Source organism: Plectropomus leopardus, chromosome 2 (assembly GCF_008729295.1).
Source record: "Plectropomus leopardus isolate mb chromosome 2, YSFRI_Pleo_2.0, whole genome shotgun sequence".
NCBI lineage: Eukaryota > Metazoa > Chordata > Actinopteri > Perciformes > Serranidae > Plectropomus > Plectropomus leopardus.
In genome coordinates this window covers 9,350,027-9,364,046 of record NC_056464.1, presented here as the reverse complement: position 1 = coordinate 9,364,046, position 14,020 = coordinate 9,350,027, and the positions used below count along the sequence as shown (strand labels likewise).

Genomic DNA, 14,020 nt, shown 5'->3' with positions numbered 1-14,020 from the left:
GCAGGCAAAAAAACTTTAAGTACAAAGGAAAGAGGAGCCAAACTAAACTGAAAACCGACCAGGATGACATGACAAACAAGGGAAAAAGTTGGGAAAGAAATCCAAAACTGAAGACAAGAGACGAGGCAGGAAACGGAGCATTACACAACGGCATAAACATAGGGATAATCACAATGAAGAACACAGAGAAACTTACAGGGATACAGGTATTTATATACAAGGACCTAAACACAAGAACAAGACACAGCTGGGGTAGGTAGACATGGGCAAAAGGAGGGGGAAACAGAGTTTGGCTAACAACAAAGATGTGGCAGGGAACACTAGGGTGGAGCAAACCAGACTGACACAGAACAGGTGTGCAGGTGAGACTCCGGGAACAGGGAAAGACTAACAAGACTGATAGAAGACAGATGAGTCAGAAAACAAGTGAGAAACAGACAAAGGCAGGAAGTAACACAAGACATGAGATATAAGGAGCTTGACTTTTAAAGTAAAACACGTTATAAATTACAACAAAACCTAAGATCATGACACAAACACAGCTGGAAAAGTCCCGAACTCTAATTATAAAATATCCAATGCAACCAGGACTATACATGTCCCAATCTCTTGTTAAAGAATACCCAGTTGGTTGCTGCACCATGCAGCTGGACATGTCCTGAACTCTAGTAAAAACAAAAAACAAACACTTTTGTTGCTACAAACACACTTGGACATGTACCAAGCCCTTAAAAAATACCCAGTTTAGTCACTACAAGCTAAAATATCATGATTGTTCATTAAAAAATAGCCAGTCTGGTCGCTATAAACATGTACATGTCCCAACCTCTTGTTAATAATACTCGCTTTTTATGCTACAAACATGGCTGGTCATGTTCTAAACTCTTGTTTAAAAAACTACTTGCTTTAGTCACTACAGACATAAAAAGGACACTTCCCAAATTCTTGTACAAAAAGAATTGCTTTTGTCGGTACAAATACAGATGGGCATGTCCCAAACTATTGTTAAAAAATACCTGGTTTGGTTGCTGCAAACATGGTTAGAAATGTCAAGACCTCTTGTCACACCATCTACTGTCCCCTCAGCTCAAGTACATGAGATCTGAACTATGTCATACAAACAAAACATACAAATGTCACATATTTGTGGTCTGGCATTGGTACAATGCCGACATTTTAATCTGGTGACTCGACTGTCCATTTAAATAACAGATTTTTTTCCCTCCTGTGCCTGAAGGTGCTGGCTCTGGTTTTCGTCCGCAAACTGCTGGACTGGTGTTTCTCCAAGCGAGAGCTAAGTTACCTGGATGACTTAATGCCTGAGTGGAAGAAAAAAAACCTGGATGATGCCTCCAAAACAATAGAAGAGGTAGTCTAAATGAAATCTTAAAATACAAAGATGAACATAAATAAATGTGCACTTAAGCACTTATGACAGGATATGTTTGTGGCACGGTCTTGTAGGAATCGCAGGTTATGCTCAGCTCAAAGAAAGAAGATACAACTGTTGTTCAGATTCCCATGGAGAGCAGCAAGCCTGTTCAGACCCCCAAAGCACATGACCCCAGGTGAGCACACACACATGCACCTACACACACTCTAAAGTGGACCAGATGGACATCAGATGACTGGAGTGGTGAGATTATGAGAGATGCTCCACCTTCATGTTTATCTATTGGCATGCTTGTCTTGTTTGGTGTGTGATATTCTGTTTTTCGAGTGCCCCCTGTGAATAATAACACACTGTGACCTCCCCCTAAGCCTCAGCTCACTCCCTATACTATCTTCTTTCTCCTCTTACCCTCCTTTTCCTCTCCCTGTTCCTCAGGTGTGATCCCTCTGATATTAATATATCTGATGAAATGTCTAAAACCACCGTGTGGAAATCCCTCAACTCCAATCAAAAGGACACTCGTCCTGTGGTTGCTAAGAAGGCAAGGCCATACCCTCTTTTTCCTCCCCCCCTGCTGTCATATGGAAATATTCCTGCTTCACATTATGGCCACTCGCTTCTTTTGTGCCTTGTGATTGTTGCCCCTACTGGTGGTTGTAAATCTGGAGCAGCCAAACTTTTTTTCTGTGCTGTGTTAATTTAGAGTTTCTTTGTTTTTCTTTATAGGACTGAAGGGATCGCGTTCATAGACGAGTAAAGGATGTTTGCAGTCCTGACAGACTGTAGCTCTGGACCACAGGACGCTGCAATTTGGCTGCTTTGACTGTCAGCCACTTCAGTGCTTAGAGAAACAAGTCTGGATGATTTCTACCAGCTAACCGCATCACACTACTGTCTGCAAACATACAAGCAAAGAGAAGGAAGTACACTTTCACGCTCATAGACATACACATGCACTTCTATCTTAGTGAGGACTGCAAATATTTATAAGATCTTATTTCCCTAAAACAAAAACCAGTGCTAACCTAATACAAACTCTGACCCCTGAACCATCTAAACTAGTTAACAAGTAAATCTCAACCATCATTATCTTTCTACTCTCAGCCTTCTACTAAACCAGACAGGGAAGAAGGTCCTTTGTGTTACACTGCCACTGGCTTTCCATCGTAATTGCGAGGTTGAAGGATGACAAAGGATGAAACTTGGGGCATTTTCTCCTGTAGCAGCATCCACTAGTGAAAATTCAATAGTATCGAATATCTCAGCTTTAATTAATTTGTGGCTGATAATGTAATCTAGAGACACATCCTGGAGCTGCTTCCTGCACGCTGACAGTAAATAATGGAGGACACCGTGACAGCTGCTGGCAGACCTGGAGATTTCACTGAGATATGGAGACATTTTCTAATTCACACTTGAAAGGCGTCCATTTATTTCAAACTCATTTACACGTGACATCTCAAACAGCCTCACAACACACCAGTTAGTCAGTCAGTCAGTCAGTCAGTAATTCACAGTGTCACTGGTCTGTCTCCTAAAATGTCAGCCAAAAAGTCTGCATGGTTTGTTTTTAGCTCGTGGTGACACAGCTGCTGTTTGTCTATAAATATCGACTTTACTGCCAAACATCAACGAAATAGCTGTAGTAAATTCTTTTCATTTAATACTAGAATAAACTGATCCCTAGCACAGATATAAACTAGGAATATGCCCAGTTGTCATTTTAAGTGCATCTAGCTAAAACTGATGCAGCCTAATGCAACTGCCCTGCAATAAATCATACCCTCATCAAGGTTATAATGTCCTGTTCTTATTTAAACTATTTAAAAAAAAAAAGTGATGATTCAACTTTGTAATCATTTTGGAGAATGAAATATGTGGCAATGTTTAATTGTAGTGTGTTTTAATTAATGTTTTTATTATTTTGTCCACCTTATTATAATGAATGAGGACTAACAACTGCATTAGTTTAAATGTGCCTATTAAATCTTACTACTGTTTAAAAATGCATAATATTTTAAAAAAAATTTTGGCCACTTGAGGGAACCAAAAATAATATATAAACCCAATATGGACATATTATCACATTTTAAATTAATATTGCAAACTTATCAGCAAATAATTGCTTATTTACACATCACAGATTCAGAGCAACATTATCATTCATCCGATGTTTCTGGCTCCCCTATGAATGAAAGTCAAATATTTACTCCGCTTTTAGCTCTGTTTTTGGTCTCTACCAACTCCTAGAGGATATATCTGTCTATTTAGCTGCTAAATGCTACACTGTGCTTACCAGCTAGTAGCTAACTTAATTTTTAGCAGTTTGGTGGTGAGCAGTTACTCAAGCTTTTAGAGCTCTTTTGCTAAAAATCTACTGGATACAGCTAAAAACATAGAAGTGAAACAAACTAGTAAAGCTAGACTGAAAAAAAGCTGTAAAGCTCCCTGCTGAGGGGGAGTGCAGAGTTGGATGATAATTTATTGTCAATACATCACAAGTGATCCCTTCCAAATACAAGTCTTTTGATCCACTTTTGATATAAGAATATTAAGTATCCGTGTTAAAGGAGCTGCATACAACATTCAGAGCATATCTATGATTCAGAGTGTGATTCAGGTTGTGTGCACATGGTTTTCAACATGGTAGTGGCTGAGCCAGCATCTAGCAACAACGGTGCTAGTAGCTAATGGTGCTAACAGCGATTAACAACAGCGACAATGCTAAGAGTGCTAGCAAACCTAAGGAATTGCTGCTTTTGGGTCGAGATGGTGTTATAAACATTAACTGATATATGAAGATGGCGACAGTGATTAGCTAGCCAGGGATACACACACAGTAACTCACTTGCACTAACATGCATGCACGGCTGGACCTTCAACTACAACAACTAACGGAGGAACTTGGACTTAAAACACACAGAGGGAGCGTGACTTAATTTTCTGCTCAGGACACCATTACTCCACGATATTCTTACATAGGAAGTAGCGGTTTGCTTCTATATTAATGCTCTAAATGAGATATTGAGCTCCTTTAAGGACATTTGATCCTCACAAAGATAGAGGTGCACACAAACATACACACACAAACATGCATATAACAGCAACAACCTCTCTTCTCCCCTTTGTTCATCAGAAACAACACCCAAGTTTCACCTCTCCACTGTACACTTAGCTGGGCTATATGATGGAGAGTAAATGCTCCTTTAAAACCAAACCAGGTTCTTTTAATTAATGTAAGTGGGTTTATCAATCACCATTCCTTAAATCAACTAAATGTCTTTTTAATTAATGTGCCATGAGTGTGTTCTTTTTCTAATAGTGATGATGTGGTTGATTTTTTTTGGTAGATTTTAACAATACATTGCAGGTTGAGTAACACATGGACAAATCCTCTTTGGGAGCATAAAACTTTGTGTCAGTTTTGTGTGATGATGTGAACTGAAAATTGTAAATGTTAGAAGACCCACTTCAGCTGAAGCAGCGGCATTAATAGTGTGTTTTTTGAGGTGTTGTCTTTTTCCCTTTATGGATGTTTGTCTTTGAACTGATGATTGTGCAGGATGGCGGTCGTTCTACAGCATATTCGTCATGTGTTCGTACAGTGACTTATTTCTTTACCTCAGACAAGTAATGAATGCTCCTGCAAGGCACTTTGAATGGGGTCAGGTGAGAAGAAACCAGAGCAGCGAGATGGTGTGTTGTGTGTATATGTATGTGTTTGTTCAGCATAGTGAGGACTGATGATTTTTACCGACAAAGTCAGGACAGTTTTGGAAAGCGGGGACATTCTGACTAGCCCTCACTTCTTCAAAGGCCTGTTTGAGGGTTATGACTTGGTTTTAAGGTTCATCTTACAATTAGGTCTAGGTTAGGCATTCAGTGGTGCTGTTTAAAGTTATGGTACGGGGCTAGAGAATGCCTTATGTAAATAAGGGTCCCCACAAAGGCAGAAGTACAGAATGTGTGTATATTTGTGTGTGCGTGCCTGTGTGTGTGTGTGTGTGTGTGTGTGTGAGAGAGAGAGAGAGAGAATGAGAGAGAGACAGAGGGAGAAAGAGAGAGAGACAGTGAGTGTGTGTGGCCCTTTAAGTATCAGATAAAGTAATAATTATTTCATTATTTTTGAGGTGGTTGATGTACTTTCTTTTAAGCAATAATTTACCCAAAATCCAACCCCAAATCACCTTACTACAGCTGTTTATTTATTAAGGTCAAGGTTGCCAATGCAACTTTTCTTTTTTTATCCATCCCTGTTTTAAATAGAGGCATTTCAGGAAAATGCAACATCTGAAGCCTAAAACACTTTTGCATGTGCCAAAAAAGTACAAAATTCCACACTCAATTAAAAGGATACATTTTGACATTATCACACGTTCCTTCATTATGTGGATTCCTGAGACATGTCAGTTCAGATAAACACAGTTTTGTAACGTGTGCACTCTTCTTTTCGATTATCAGAGTCAAATCTTTACTTACTTTAGGACAAGACTCTTCTTGTTGAGTTTCACACACACCAGTGTCACCTCAAAGCTCGGAGAGCCAAAGGGAGCAGAGATTGTGGTGTGAAGGAATGACCTCCAATAATACTTTATTTGTAGTTGCACTTTCTGTAGATAAAGAATTTGATATATTTTCTTTTAAAGACGTCTATTAAGCAATTAAATGATTTTACAATCATTTATTAAAGTTATTTATTTTTAGATATGAAATTCCAATGTGTTCTCTTTACTTTCTGTATATATTGTAATAAGCAAGATGAACTAAGAAAAATAAACGCTTATAGGAATGAATCCAATAAAATATATTTAATGGTTATCAAAGGGAGCAAAGAGCTGTGATGGGAGACATCAGGGGTTTGTCCAATAAACAGTGATTGTCCCTCTTTTGTCCTCGATGGAGGAGCCTTGAAACTGCTCATAAATCAATGATTGATACATTATTGGAAAATAGAAGGAAAGACTAATGAGAGACTCAATACAAAATAGATAAATAAATCTATGAAAATGATCCGTTTAAAATATTGGATGCATTAATTAAAAAGATTACAGTAGTCATGTTTAAAATCTAGAAAGTCCTTGTTTGACTGTCCAATTAAATATCAATCCATGAGTTGTTTTATTAGGATTTTCAAGGCTATTTTCTCCAAATTTCCCTTCATTTTTATTCAAGTGACTTCAGAGCAAAGTGCACAAGTACAGTAATCTATCACTGTAACACCACATGCAGTAATACCTCCTCCAAGACGCGTATGAAAGTTTTGTACATCGTGTTGCCGTCATGTACTCCTGCTTTGACTTTTGAATGTGAATAGTCTTGTGTGTCCAAGGACCCATCACTAAACTAATTAAATGGCATGACTAAATATTATTCATTGTGTAAATATATATATTCTAAATAACATGAGTGAGTGCAAATTAACTGTGTAAATTGAGAAAAGCATTTTTAAACATCCAATGACTGTAGAAGTGCTCAAACAAAAGAACTGAACTAGCAATTGTTGAAGTGATTTTAATAAGCATCATGTGTCTTAAACTTGATTTTCAAATCATTAATGTATATGTGAATGTATGGTAAGCATACTGTTATACTGTAGGTTTACTGCATATACGTGTGACCGAGAAGGTCATACACATTTCGATGGATGTGAGTATAAATATACGTGCAGTATGTGTGTGCCTGTCATAGAATACATAACCACTTCCTGTTGTGCTGTCATTTCTGACTCTTACATCCAACCAAAAACAGAAAAGCCATTAATGAGGTGCAGGCTGTCTTGAAAACTTCAATGTCACGGTGTCCCCATTTTGTACAGTTTCCTCGTCACATAAAAATACAGCTAGAGACTCTGTTTCAATTTCTCTCCTGCCAGAAGACTTCATTTTTACATGTAGATAAAAGTGAAGACTGTGCACTGTGTGAGGCTATGATCTATTGAATATAAGACTTAACTTGTGTCTTTTTCAAGGACAAAGTCAGGGTGACAGGAGAAGAAAAGGATGAAAGAGACAGATAGAAAAGCAGGAGGCTTTCAGGGAGAAGAGAGCCTGTTTTGCAGTAACCTTAATCTCATAGTCTTGGAGCCATAGACAGAGCGATACCTTGTCTCTGCAACCACTGAATGATTAGTCTGGAGCAAAATTATTCTACATGTTTTATATGTATATGTAATTTAATTTTTGACGATGGAAAAATAAATAATTCCAGTTGAAATGAAACAAACTCTTGTTTTACTTATTGCTTCGTGTCTTTTTGGTTAAATAGTCCGATTGGGCAGTCAGAGATGCATGTGTTTACATGTTTGAGCTTTTATATATATTCAGTACACTGCTGTATTTAAGGACTTGTCCCACTAGGAGGCAGCAGAGTAACAATCCTTTCAAGTATATTCTTCATTGAGGACTTTGCCCTCCTTACATCAGTTTAAACTGAAGTTACATAATTTGAAGAAAGACAAACGTTGGTCCCATCACTGTATCCTGAACATGAAGGTTCTAAAGCTCCTTCCTCCCAAACTCTTGGAGCTGTTTCCATTTTCATTACGCTGTCCTCTCCCTCTTTGTGCCGCACCCCTCCCCTGTTTTTTTTTTTTTTTTTCATCCTGAGGTGAGAACACAGTGTGCACATCTGGAGGTGATCCTGGCTGCAAAGGAGTAGCCTTTGGGAAGGGGTGTGAGGTTAAAGATGCACTGCACTGTGTATGTATATATCAATGTGTGCATGTGTGCCTTGAGGGCGTCATGTGATCCTGACTCCCAAATGCTCCTGATTACAAACAGCTGGCGGGCTTTGGCCTCGACCAATTGGATGAGCTGTTAGCTGTGACATCAGGTGGAAGGAGGGAGGTGGAATAAATAATTTAGGTTTTTTTCTTTAACCTCATGAATTCAGTCAGCAACATCAGACTGATCCGTTAAGCTGTGTTGAAACCCCCACACAGCGTTTGAATGTTGTCATCATATTTATCCATTATGTACTTTGAGCATGTCTGTTCTGTGTACTGATTATTATCATGTGGGTCCAGCATCATTATGGCCCATGGCCAGCACAGGGCCAATCAGCTGAGAGACCCTGGCGGTAATGTCTCTGTCCTAAGACTTAAGCATTCAAAGAAGTCCTTTGTGCTCATGTGAAGGTCCTGTGGTTTTTGTCAAGGAAATCTAAAGAGCCAACGGGAGCTGGAATGCAGACAGGAATGCATTTTGCCACTGCCACAAAATGCTTAATGATTAGCAGTCATTAGTGGGTATTAATTATGTTTAAAATAGTCTGTAATGTCTTTCATTTGCCATGGAGCATCTGAGCTAAATAAAGATTGCATGTGAGTTATCCTGTGCAGTAAGAGGTTTCCACAGCAGTACAAGCACAGGTGTAACCAATAACATTAATGATTCTGTTTCCATGTAGGTTTGCCACTAAGGCATGAAAGTGAGTCTAATGCAAAATATCTGAAAGTGAAACACCTGAATGGAATGGGGTTTTATACAGCTGTGTTTGACACTCATACTCATTGGAAATATGGTTTGAAATAGTGGGAAATATGTATATTCGCATGGTAACACTTTGGTTCAGGTGGTAAAATTGTGAGTTGCTCCTCAGCAGCAAATGAGGAATAAAAGCTATTTGTCCTCTTGCCAAAAGTTAGATGAGAAGACTGATACCAATTTCATGTTGGTAAACACACTCAAATGAATTATTTGTTCTATTGTCAGGATTATGTATTACAATTACATATAAAATACCATTTATGTAATTGAATTTAAAAAACAACAGGTTAATAGACTATGAGATTTTATTAATAGAATTTACTAGGGCTGTTAATTTTTTTTATCACAGAATTTCAATACTTTTCATGATTCATCGCATTTTGTAATCAAATGATTTCAAATCCATTATTTTGCATTTCAAACAGTTTTGAAGTGCATATTGACAAGGTGAAGTAATTCTTATCAGACTGTCTTGATTAGGAATCAAAAAACAGCAAAAAACTTCATAGGACTAGCAAAAAGTGGGCATGTCTGTAAAGAGGAGACTCATGGGTGCCCATAGAACCTATTTTCATTCAGATATCTTGAGGTCAGAGGTCAAGGGAGCCCTGTGAAGTGGCCATGCCGGTTTTCAATTGCCAGAATTTATCCTAACTTTGGAGCGTTATTTAGCCTCCTTCCTGAGAAGATCGCATGACATGGTTGAGTACCACCAGATTTCTTCCGTCTTCTAGTTTCAGGTGATATCAGTGTCATCACTCTAGTTCAGAAACTTAGCCCAGTACGTTCTCTTTAATACAAGAATGTTGGCCAGCAATTACTAAAATTATTTTTTGTTTTTTTGTTTTTTTTTTAATTGTGCATTGTGTACGTATATTAACACATTAATGCGGAACGCCCTAGAATTTACTTTATACAATAAAGTAAATGTTACTACTGCTAATAAATTTGAAATTCATAGAATTTACCAATATTAATTTCATTAAAACTATTACAGTAAATTAGGTCAAATATATTAGCTAAACTAACATATATTCTCATAGTCTATTCAGTCTCTGTTTTATTTAATTATAGTAATTTTTGGTCTACTTGACTTAATTAGATGGAAGTTTTATATGTAATTGAAATATGTAAATCTACTCTAAATAATTTGAGTATATTAAGCTACAACCAGCAACTGGTTAGCTTAGGAGAAAAAGACCAGCTTGGCTCTGCCTAGAGGAAACACAATCTATCTACATGTTGTTTACACACTTGGGGGGTTTGTACGCATTAAACAAATGAGATGTAACTTTTTAATTAATGAGCTTTAGAGGTGCTAGTAGAGGGATCGTTCGGGCAGAGCCTGGCTAGCTGTTTCCAGTCTTTATGCTAAGCTTAGCTTATTGGCTGCTGGAAAGAGGTTGGATTCTGAACAAGAAAACTCATGAACTAACAAGGGCATTTCCCACAATGTGCAACTGTTCCATTTGGAAAGAAAAAAAATCTTAGTTCTGCTTATGGTTCCTATTTGGTCAGCATTAGCTCAGTTTTGTTTTTGTTTTTTGTTTTTTTTTTTTACATTTTGACAAGAACTGGTATCACAATTAAACTTAATTATTGCTAGATTCCATTTAGCTGCTTCAGTTTCAGTTCGCTGTCAGCTTACAGCTTACTGGGACAACTGAATACAAGAGCCATAATGATAATGTTGTTGTCATTAAATATTATTTAATGTCAACACCAACTCCTACTATGACCAGGCAAAATACCTGCCATGAAGGCCTGTTTCTTTTGCTGCTCCTTAAAGTGTCATTTGTAAGTATTCAACATATTGAGTATGAACAAAATAAAATGATAAACAATATTTTTTGAGGTACCTTTTGTGGTTACAACAGCTTAAAATATAAAAGAGTATGCCTCCTACAACCTCAAGGACAACATTGTGATCATGTGTTGGATCCAACCAAAACAATCCTTTCTGTTTTTTTTCTCTTTTCTGCTTCCATTTGAGTCACTAAGCTGTTGTCCTCTTTTCTCACTGAACAGAGGCGGCTCTCGACTCGTCCCTCCCCTCCATCAATCTCTGTCATAAATCTGTCAAGCGGAGAGAAAGGGAACTGCTGAATACAGATTTGTCAGCAATTAATCTAACCTCTATTACTAGACTTGGATATTGTGTTCTCTATACCAGAGAACAATAAGCCACTCTAACATGGAGCACAGCGCTGCATCTGTGTGTGCTGTGAAATCATATGTGTGTGTGTGTGTGTGTGTGTGTGTGTGTGTGTGTGTGTGTGTGTGTGTGTGTGTGACTGTGAGAGGAGAGTGCATGTGTGTGCGTGCATGCAGAACCCCTTCACTGGGTGGTGGTTCAACTGTTTTGTCGATTGAAATTAATCAAAATCCTCTTTAGTCCACAATGTCTTGCTAGGTGTTATTCTTTATGCTTTACTGCTTGTATAAATAAAATTACACATCAGTTAGAGATTCTGGCAGAGAGTTACCTGCCATTTAACCTTGAAGAGACATACAGTATGATAAATGTGAGGCTGGTTAATTGACATTCTGCACTTGATTAGAGGAGAGGACACATGATATTAGTGTGTGCATACGCATGTGCATGTGTGTGTGTGTGTGTGTGCGTGTGTGTACCAATGTGCTTTTCTGCTCTGTCATATTGATTTTCTTAAGGATATGGATTAGAGTCAATATCATGTTTCCCAGACATGGCGACCATGACAATAAAAATTCAACGAAAACATTAGCATTAGTAATATTAATAGCATAATGTCTGTATAGTCCTCTCCAGTTTCTATACATTAAAAAATGCTTGTTTATAATAAATTTTAACAAATTAATCAGAATCAGAATCAGAATGTAATGAAAAGACCAAAACCAACAATGCATCAGTTTCTGACCTTCCTAACCTGCTGCACTCACCCAAGTGCATTTGCTCTTACGAAAGAAGTAAATCTTTCAAATCATTTCATGCACATGTAGTTAGATTTTTCTAAAAACAGCAGAGAACATGAGATGGATTACTGAACAGGCCTACCAGACACAGGCCCAGGGGCCATAAATGTCAGCGGCCCCCTGGCCTTCACCTGAAAAATGTCACTCAAACGTACCAGCCAGGAAGAAATTCAAAATGTCCACAAAGATATGCAAAGGAATTTCAAAGAGACACAAAATAACAGCAAATAGGGGCAAAACAACCACAAAACAACACACAACGACAAAATGTCACTAAATTACCTCGAAGAAATACAAAACACACAAAACAATGGCCATAAAATGAGGCTTAACAACTATAAAGTGTGTGTTTTGCTACTGTGTAGGAGAGGTGGGGGTGGGGGGGCATGTTGCACTCTTTGCCCAGGGACCCATAGCCTAATAATCGGCCCCGGCTGAGAGCTGTATTTTGCAGCAAATGTAATTCAGACAGGAGTAAACAGTGTATTTGTGTGGATTAGTGCAAGTGTGGTGTTTCCTGCACATGTATATGCAATTGATTGAACATAAATTACAGTACCAAGTGCCAACCTCTGGAGCTGAAAAAAAAAAAAAAAGCCAACGCAGAAGTGCCAAAAACAGTAGTTCTTTGAACAGACACAACTGAGTCAATCCCTACAGACCCCCATGTTAAAACTTTACAGCAAAAATAAACATGGTTCCTGCCCGATGCAAAAAAAAAAAACAGTTCTGGTCTCTATAGTAATAATTTCAAAATTCATGACAGCTGTGAGGGGGTTGAATTTTTATTTAACTCACCCGTATTAAGGCTTTAAAGTACACACAATTAATGGTGCGGCCACTTTGAGTGACAGGCTGTCTGCTATTAGTGTCCTCTGCTTCTCAGTCAGATCCACCCCTCACTCCTCTACAGCTCCAGCCTCTCGTACAAATATGGTCACTTCTAGCTCAAAAAAAAGAGAAGAAAAGAAAAATAAGGAAGCCAAAACGCCAAACTCGATGCTTCAACAAAAGGGAGTCCGTAAAGTAATATGTGACCTCGCGGTCGCTACTTCAGTTATTTACACTCTATGAATAAGATCCACCCATCTCTCCTTCACAGCCCCACCAACTTGTCTAAGTATGTTCACTTCTGATTCCAAAAAAACAAGATGGCGACGACTAAAACGCCCAACTCAAGGGTCTATGTACAGTACCCATGTTTGTTTTAAAGAAGGAATATATCAACCAGTGCAACAGTGTGACTCACTAACATATTTTAATACCTTTTGACCAACAGTGGTGTAAGGTAGTTACCATGGGCCCTGGTGCACGCTATAGTTGCTAGTTATAAAGGAAACAGACACATATACATGCAAACAGGCGCACACCATTAGGCATATACTGTATAACCTAAACTAGCTACCATATATCATATTGTCTAAAATAGAGACTTGACATTGGACAACACCAACATACATTTTACCCAGCAGTCGTTGCATATGCATATATGACAAAAATACCAAAGAAAATGTATTGAATAGTTATGGATTATTTAAGAATGTTGAATAAGTATATAATTTTTACTATAGACTGCTACTATGTTACAGAAGACAACAACCGTGACAATGATAGATTTGCCTTTTCAAGGACAAATATAGCAAATTGGACCATTATAAATCTGAAGTGAGTTCTGTAAACACAGGTGTATTAACACGTTGGGGATATAAATCACTCACAAGGGTCTGTTGTACACCCAAAACATTGTCAAATGCCCTGCTCTCTCCACAGCCTTCACCCTACAGGCTCCAGTGCAGCCGCATTGCCTGTTCCGTCTATAAATATGCCCCTCATTGGAGCTCAAAGCACAGGCAATATTTGTTAGTAGAATCAAATCATCATTAGTTTTGGTCTTGTCTGTGGTTGATAGTTGGAAAAATATAAAATATCACAGGACTTATCCATTAAATACAAGCGCAGTACTTTGCTGACACTAACATTGCCTGTGGGAGACAATACACACATTTCCTGTTCTTTTCCCAAATATTTCCTGTTCCTGTTTTGCCCTCTATCTCGCTCTCTCGGCCGCTCTCTCGGCACCATAATTCACCCCTCAAATCATGTATGTGAACATGCTTAGGCATGTGGAAATAAAGGTTGTACTCCAGCTATTTAACTCTGAAGCAACACCAGCAGTCCAGCTTTT

The 14,020-nt window shown here is 38.2% G+C and overlaps 1 protein-coding gene across 1 annotated transcript in view; it reads left to right on the top strand.

Annotated features, from left to right (window-relative positions):
• slc4a8 (solute carrier family 4 member 8) overlaps positions 1–3,194 on the top strand; it is a 37,047-nt gene extending 33,853 nt beyond the window's left edge. Inside the window, exons 22-25 of the mRNA XM_042499838.1 lie at positions 1,238–1,369; positions 1,465–1,568; positions 1,829–1,934; positions 2,120–3,194. Of these exons, the coding sequence (XP_042355772.1) occupies positions 1,238–1,369; positions 1,465–1,568; positions 1,829–1,934; positions 2,120–2,125 (348 nt within the window). The 3' untranslated portion in view covers positions 2,126–3,194. The remainder of the gene's footprint in view (positions 1–1,237; positions 1,370–1,464; positions 1,569–1,828; positions 1,935–2,119) is intronic.
• Positions 3,195–14,020: the final 10,826 nt, after the last annotated feature.